The sequence below is a fragment of the Drosophila elegans genome, unplaced genomic scaffold (assembly GCF_018152505.1).
Source record: "Drosophila elegans isolate 14027-0461.03 unplaced genomic scaffold, ASM1815250v1 contig_183, whole genome shotgun sequence".
NCBI classification, from domain to species: Eukaryota; Metazoa; Arthropoda; class Insecta; order Diptera; family Drosophilidae; genus Drosophila; species Drosophila elegans.
The window spans coordinates 12,553,002-12,560,809 of record NW_024545550.1 but is presented as its reverse complement, the minus strand read 5'-3'; the positions used below and the strand labels follow the sequence as shown (position 1 = coordinate 12,560,809).

General features: G+C 41.7%; 2 protein-coding genes across 2 annotated transcripts; both read left to right on the top strand.

Moving 5' to 3' along the window:
• Positions 1-302: 302 nt before the first annotated feature.
• On the top strand, positions 303-5,521 carry LOC108141508 (putative fatty acyl-CoA reductase CG5065). The gene is made up of 6 exons (XM_017264936.2): positions 303-431; positions 2,961-3,139; positions 3,240-3,333; positions 3,426-3,589; positions 4,148-5,191; positions 5,253-5,521. The coding sequence occupies exons 2-6, from the start codon at positions 2,973-2,975 to the stop codon at positions 5,335-5,337; spliced, it is 1,554 nt and encodes a 517-aa protein (XP_017120425.1). The 5' UTR covers positions 303-431; positions 2,961-2,972; the 3' UTR covers positions 5,338-5,521.
• Positions 5,522-6,275: 754 nt separating this feature from the next.
• LOC108141305 (telomere-binding protein cav-like) lies at positions 6,276-7,430 on the top strand. Its single transcript, XM_017264572.1, has 2 exons — positions 6,276-6,447; positions 6,713-7,430. Exons 1-2 carry the CDS (start codon positions 6,325-6,327, stop codon positions 7,388-7,390), a joined length of 801 nt encoding a protein of 266 aa, XP_017120061.1. The 5' UTR covers positions 6,276-6,324; the 3' UTR covers positions 7,391-7,430.
• The last annotated feature ends 378 nt before the right edge of the window (positions 7,431-7,808 follow it).

Here is a 7,808-nt window from a genome sequence, read left to right as displayed (position 1 = left end):
ATAAATTGAGAGTAAGTTCACATTTTATAACATTTTCATATGATACTCTTATGAGCACTGTAAATGGTTTTCATGCGCATATAAAACTTTTTAGAGAAATGTAAATGTCTATTTGACCTGACATGGAACTGCTTTTTTTCCGTGTGCCAGCTCGGAAACTATGTAGCTACCAGATCTCGGGGTATACTATGGTAACACATGTGCAGCTGTGTGTGCGCCAAACTAGCCGATGCGATGCATAGTTTGGCCTAAAGTTGTTTTCGTTTTATTTTCTATTAGGTTGGCTGGGAGTGCGAGACGCTTTTCGTGATCAGTTTGTGTTTAGCATTCGGCGAGCGCGGGTCAACAGTATCTGAATCTGAATCCGCATCTGAATCCGCAAAGTATCCAAGTATCTGGTTAAAAGGGTCTGCCATTGTTGCCAAGTGAAGGTGCGATCAAACTTAAACGATTAATTTAAACAGTAGTTAAAATCGAAGACGGTTGTGTGACGATTATGCTATTAGCAATTAGCATGCGACTCAAATTTGTTAACCCAGTCCAAGGCACTCTGCATATATTAGTGGATTTTTGGATTTTATAATACATGATTTGAGAGCCATAAAGGTGATAGGTCCTTGGCGCTCTAGCCGAACATTTAAGTGTATATTTCTCAACCACTGTTTACCGAAAATAAATCGTGACTCTGGCCTGCTGCATCCGCTCCTTGATTTTATTATCGCATTGTTGACATCTCTGGCTGCTCCAAACTGGTTGTCCCCAGAAGAAAAACACTGCATGCAACCGGAGGAGCAAGGAGCAACTGGCACTTTTCGTGTGTTTATCCAAATTGGGAAATTGGGAAATATGTAAGCTGGGAAATTCTTCTCCAGCAAGTGCAGCTGTCGTCGGGCATGCAATCACCGTATCAAGGGCTATAAATTGCAGTTTGTAGTTCCCATGACTAGCGCAAATTTAGTGGCTATCCGGGAATCGTTTAATGGCTTTTGCCTTTAAAGCGTTTAAGATGCCAACTCGATTGCCCCCCGGAGCAGAAGTAGATCTGAAATCGCAATAAGCCATAATTAGTGTGGCACAGCAGTGCTGGCCGAGATCAGCGGGTCAGCCGAGTGTGTGGCAATCGCTTGGCCCGGTTTTAAGCACTTACCTCTGCCCTTTTTTTCACTTTCGAAAATCACGTTCGCTGCCGCAGTCTTTGGTATCAGTATCGGTAGCAGTATCAGTATCAGCAATGAACTACTGCGCCCAATGGCTGCGATCTTGGCCGCGGGCTACAGCCATTAAGAGCTTTTAATTTGAGACCAAGACATTCAGAATCGCCATAAAACAAGTGCTATAGTAATCGCTTCGTTTTGTTATTTGCTTTTTATACCCCATTTGGGTTTATATTGGTTTGACTCAAATGTTTGTAAAGTAGCAACGTTTTTATGTGCTTTACACGATACCTATCCTCTGGAAAATTTGTAATAAAAAATTATTATTTAGTATTATTTATTATCACCTGGACTAATTTGCTAAATGAACACGAGTAAAAATACTTAGTAAATCCAAATATGCATGGTATGCAAAGGAAACCTAAAAAATGTTCTTGCTACCAATAAAAGCAAGAGCTACAGACATCAGCTAAATAACATAAGAAAAATCTAGCCAAATTTTATTAATACATTTTTGAAACAAATGCAAGGCTATTTAAGCATTGGCTTGGTATTGCAAGTAAAATTGAATCCAATTTAATTGCTAAAATTTATCTACATACCAAAGAGTATACAAGCATTGGCTTGCTATCTCAGGAATAATCACTTATTTAACTTTAAGCAAGAGTATACCCACATTAGTTTTGTAAACAGAATTTCCCGTCTCGTTGTGCCTTCAGTTTCACTGTCACTTAACCCAGCCCCAACTCATGGCGACTCTGCTCCGCCAACCAGAAGATTACAGGTAGAGCAGAAGAGAGCAGGCGGTCCACCTTGTTAGCCGGGGTCCAAGTCCGCGTCGTCTAATGCTAATAACCGGGTATGTGTCGAATGCGGGTCATCGTGTCACCGGACCAACGGCTTTCGATCAAGTTTACTTCGGAGGGCGGATGAAGGACACAAGGTGCTCTGCGTCTGGACATGCTCCACCGCCCATGGCAAGCTCATGGTGCGACTGGTGGGGCATGCGACATGGATGTGGCAATCTTTTAATTGCCGCCGTAACGCCGAATCGGTGTCGCTCCGCTTGCCCACTCGATGGTCAACGCGTTGACGTTGACACTCAGAAACCCAGTCAGTCAGCCAGTCGACCAGTTATGTGGCCAGTCGGCCAGTCAGCTAAGTCAGCCAAACATGGCCTAATCTGCAATTGTCGCTTTAAACTCCACGGGCCAACTGGTTGGTTGCCTCATAACCACATGCGGCTCCGACCACTTTACGACCAAGATCAAATGAAATTAAAAGTGCACTTGGCGGTGACGGCTAGGCTGTTACGTGCCTACAGCACCATAAGTGCTCCCAGAAAAACCCAACAATGTCAACTCCGTTTTTAGAGATCATATTTCACAGATAAAAAATAAAAACAGTTATCGCTACAAGCTGGTTCCCAAAAACGTGCTAATTTAAATTGTTTATGTGAAAGGAAGTTAGCCTCGGCATGCATAAATTTAAATACTAATGAAGTAGGAACAAGTATTATATGTGTTTATGGCTCTTATATAATAATAATATAATTATAAATTGGTTTTTCCCAAATATTATTAGCTGACATTATTAAAAGAAAAACCAACCTTTTTAATTACTTACAACATCTTAAATAAAGTTCCCCAAAACGCTTTAATAATAATAATGTTACTTGTACTTTAAAGTTCACTTAAGTCGCTTCCAATCAAAAGTTAAGTATGGGGCAATAAGAAAATGCTAATTGGTTATTAAAATACCTGGGGATAGATTAGCTTAACTAATATTACCTAATTATTTGCGCAGAAGCCATCCGAGATGACCGCCAAGCCGAAGTTCGTGTATGAGAAGGATGATTTGGCCACCATAGGCGAGGTGGACGACAACGAGGTGGACCGCATTGCGGAGTGCTTCAAGGGACGCAGTCTGTTCATCACAGGCGGCACTGGTTTCCTGGGCAAGGTCCTGGTCGAGAAACTGCTGCGGTAAGTGGGCGCAGAGTGGGCGGGGCAGCTGGTCCGTACGTGGCCCCATTAATACCAATTTCCGCCAATTTGGCTTATGCAATATTATTAATTCCTGCAGGTCGTGTGGTGGCCTCAAGCGCATTTATCTGCTCATCCGGCCGAAGAAGGGCAAGGATCCGCAGGAACGCATCAAGGATATATTCCAGAATGTGGTAAGCTGGGTGGAAATTATGAAACATATGGGAACTAATTGCCTGCCTTGAACAAATTAATCAACTAACGAGCGTGTGCGTGTTTTATGCAGCTGTTTGACCAGGTGAAACAGCTTCGCGGCGAGGAGCAAATCCTGCAACAGGTGGTGGCCATCGCCGGAGACGTCCTCTTACCCGGCCTGGGAATCTCCGAGAAGGACCTGGAAACGCTGCGCCAGGAGGTGTCCATTGTGTACCATTGTGCAGCCACAGTGCGGTGAGCTACATTTTTGAATGGCATGAAAATCGGGCTATAACTGTAGAGTTACTAGTGCATTTATTTATAGTACTAAAATAAGAATAACAATACAATTGAAAATATCACTTCTAAAATATTCCTTTCATTTATTTATTAAAATACTTACTGCGAAAATGGTGTATGTACTAATGTTTCATAATTTGAATGGTTATAGTTAATAGTTGTTTGGGGGTTGCACCTTAAAATAAGTTCTAACTGTTGTCTTTTGCTTCACAAGATTTTAAAATAAATGTCTATAACCTTTTTGGGGGACACTAAAATTATATAAACTTTAATTTGTGTGCTAGATAGCGGAGCATTTTCATTAATTTTTGGAACTCGATTTTTCAAAGGCATTATGTCTATAATAAATCAAATAAAAACTTCTTAACTTATTAGGCAATCTCAGCAAAATCTATTTAATTTGCATTAATTATATTTAACGTTAGTGATAAGGGTTTTTATGAAAATTACTTTTTTAATGATTCTCTGACCCTATTCCTTTTTGACCCCAACCCTACCCATTCCTTTTTGCAGCTTTGATGAACCCCTTCGCAATGCCGTGTTCATGAACACCCGCGGCACCAAGTACATGCTGGAGCTGGCCCAGAGCCTGAAGCACCTGGACTTCTTCGCCTACTGCTCCACGGCCTACTGCCATTTGCACGTGAAGACGCTGTACGAGAAGCCGTACGATCCGCCAGCAGATCCGCACAAGGTGATGCAGGCCTGCGAGTGGCTGACGGATGACGAGGTGGCCACCATCGAGAAGAAGGTGCTCGGGGACATCCCGAACACGTACGCCTACACCAAGTCACTGGCCGAGGCGCTGGTGGTGGAGAAGTTCGACCAGCTGCCCGCCGTGATCCTGCGGCCCTCGATCGTGATCCCCATCTGGAAGGAGCCCATTCCGGGCTGGACGGACAACATCAACGGGCCCACTGGCCTGCTCATCGGAGCGGGAAAGGGTGTCATTCGCACCATGTACTGCAATTCCTCCGGGTACGGCGATTTCCTGCCCGTGGATGTGGCTGTCAATGGCATCCTGGTGGCCAGCTGGAGGAACATCACAGCGGGCACGGACACCACCAATCGGGTGGCGCACATGACCTCCTCCAACGACATCAAGGTGTCCTGGGCGGAGATCATCGAGCTGGGACGCTGGGTGATCGAGAACAAGGTGCCGCTGAACGGCGTGGCCTGGTATCCGGGTGGCTCCATGAAGTCCAACTACTGGGTGCACTACGTCTGCATGGTGCTGTTCCAGTGGATGCCGGCCCTCTTTGTGGACGCCCTGCTCTGGCTACTGCGATACCCGCCGGTACTGTGTCGCGTCCAGAACCGCATCTTCAAGGGATTCGAGGTGTTCGAGTACTATGCCAATAACGTCTGGAACTTCGACAACTCGGAGGCGGTGAAGCTGCGCAAGCTGATGAACAACAAGGAGCGGCGCACCTACGTGATCGAGAAGATCGAGCTCGACCTGATCGACTACTTCACCAACTGCGTCCTCTGCGCCCGCCGTCTGATCCTCAAAGAGTCGGACGAGTCGATTCCGGCGGCCAGGAGACACATGAAGGTGTAAGTACTACGAACATTCCCTTAAGAAATCCCCTTAAAATAACCTATATCTCTTTCCCAGGATGTGGGTTGTGGACAAGGTCTACAAGGGCATCTGGATATTCGGCATCCTCTACATGCTCTACAGGTGCTTCTTCGCCGGCTAGACTCCGTCCGGATGCGACGCTTAGTTAAGTGCTGGAGACCAAAAGATGAGCCCTGCCCCAAGCCGCAGTTGTTATGTGTTATGTTTTCCTTAGGAACTAAGTTTTCTAGTTTAAGGCGGTGCTGTTGATTAGAAACTTAATGCACTTGTTTTGAAAGACAGCGAATAAAACATTGGTTTATGTACGGAGACGAGTTTCAAGGGATACCATATCAATACCAAGGTTCTTATCTCTAGTTATATTGAGTTAAATTGAGTTTAAAAAAATCAAAAGGGGCTAAAAAAAATTTGTTAAATTAAGTTGAAATTAAGACTTCACGGATTATAATTATACAGTGCTGGGAAAGGTAATAGTTTTTTCGGAAAACGAGTAGTTAAGTTAAAGGAACTCGAATTGTCAAGTATCAAGGGAAGGTAATATGTATGATACAAACAAGGTTATAAAAAATTCAGTTTTAATATATATTTTTATTAAATATTTCATATTGAGATCAGTTTGATCTTCACGAAGTTCCAGGTGAATAATGATATTGCGTATACGCTCTAGCAATTAATTCTGGTTGTAAAAATAAGTAAAAAGAAACATCTTATAAAAAGGATTTGTTAAAAAGAAACTTTCACGGAATATAATTATATAAATGTCGAATCATTTGAAATAACAGTTTTTTTACTGTTTGTATAAAACTCATTTATGCTTATCAAATCTACCGTTAAAATTTAATTTCAAATCAGATTTGAATGTTACAACTTTACAACTCACAACTTGTTATATATTATATCAACATAAATATTAAAAGTAAATTAAAGTACCAGTTATTAATGGTATAAAGACTTCCCGTTTGAAATTGAAATTATATATCAGTATATTTTTGTGAATGGAATCGTAGATTTTATTCAAGTCGATCGGCGGTCACACTTCAGCGCTTTTTAGAACGCCAAAAGTTTTGAGGACACTTCGAAGTGATAATTTGGCTTTATATTTTTAAGGATGGCGAGAATTTTGACAATTGACTTGATCGATTACCTAAAGTGCGAGGAGCGGATTGTTAAGAAGGATTTCGTTGGCAATAAGATACAGTTTAAAAGACTCCTCGATATGTATGAGAAACTGGTAAGCGGTTAACGGTAAACGAAAAGTTCCATGATTTTTTTTCAAATTCATAAACTCACTCCCTGTCCGTAAAAGCTGACGCTTTACTTTAAAGTTCTATTTATTTCTCGCTATGTTTAATAGCAAGAATATTTGTTTTTTTTTTAAATAAATTTAAATAATTTTTTTAATTATTATTTTACAGATTTAGTGTAAATATTGTAAAAAAATAAAAGCTCAGTTTTATTTCTATTTAATTAACAATGTCGAATCTTTGTAATCCCAGAAAGTCACACCCGAGGATCTAACCCGGATCTACAGCGTTGAAGATATAAGGATGCTTTGCCAGAGAACCAAAGTAAAGGTGAATATGACAATCCAAAATTGCCTGTGGGACGCAAGAAAGTACCTGGACAAGATGCGCCTGGCCAACAGATCGGAGGCTTATATCAACCGCAAGATTGGAAAGGCGGTGCTCCGGAAGAAGATAATTCCCTATCCGGAAACGGAATTGGCCAGGTACAGCCATATTGTCCGATGTGAAACGAAAAAGGAAAATAATTTTAGGTTGGACCGATGGGCTCGTGAGGAAAGGAAAGTGCCTTTGGGCAGACCACTCCGGCGCTCGATCCGTCTTTTACGAACTCCGATGTCGATTGATTCTCATCTGCAAGAGTCGGGTAAATTATCCTCGAACCGGGTTCCGGATTCGCCTCTTGCTCCTTTGGAAACGCCAATTGTATTGGATTATTCAATGGCTACTTTGAAATCGAAAGAGATGGAATCGGAGCAGCCGGAAAACATTCTGGATACAAACAACATCATTTTCGAGACGCCGAATTGTCATTTGGAGTTGCTGTCGTCGCTTTCTCCTTTGGAAACAACAATAGAGCCCATAGCCTTTCCAAGTATGCCGTCCCTCGAATTGGATGATGAAATGCTACTAAATCTACTCAATCACTAAACGTGTACTATGTAAATATAAACAACATTATGGAAAAATATGTTTTAAGTATAGAAACTTTAATTACTATTCAAAAAACAACGGAAAACCTGCAAATATTCAAATGCTCACAGTAAGGTATATTTTGGCGCTCGCACTACAGCTGCAAATCGGCATAGAGCTGGCAAAACATCGATCGATAGTTTTACAAACTAATTATCGATACTTTCGAGAAAAAGGAACTCACAAGTTTCAGGTATTGGTCGACAAAAAAACCAATGCCGTATCGTTAAGAACAAATATTTTAAAGATCCCATTTTATAAAATAACTAATTAACTGCCAATGAAAATAAATAACGGTAGACGGGTATTCATTTGTTTCACCATACTATCGTGAGATTGAAAATACAATCGATGGTGCCGTCTCTAGCTCAAGAAT

Bases quoted from the DNA above. Each gene is read 5' to 3' on its own strand.
- LOC108141508 (XM_017264936.2), top strand. From the start codon at position 2,973: ATGACCGCCAAGCCGAAGTTCGTGTATGAGAAGGATGATTTGGCCACC. The intron at 3,334-3,425 runs GTAAGCTGGGTG...TGTTTTATGCAG, and splicing joins AGGATATATTCCAGAATGTG to CTGTTTGACCAGGTGAAACA. The intron at 5,192-5,252 runs GTAAGTACTACG...TCTCTTTCCCAG, and splicing joins GCCAGGAGACACATGAAGGT to GATGTGGGTTGTGGACAAGG.
- LOC108141305 (XM_017264572.1), top strand. From the start codon at position 6,325: ATGGCGAGAATTTTGACAATTGACTTGATCGATTACCTAAAGTGCGAG. The intron at 6,448-6,712 runs GTAAGCGGTTAA...TTGTAATCCCAG, and splicing joins TCGATATGTATGAGAAACTG to AAAGTCACACCCGAGGATCT.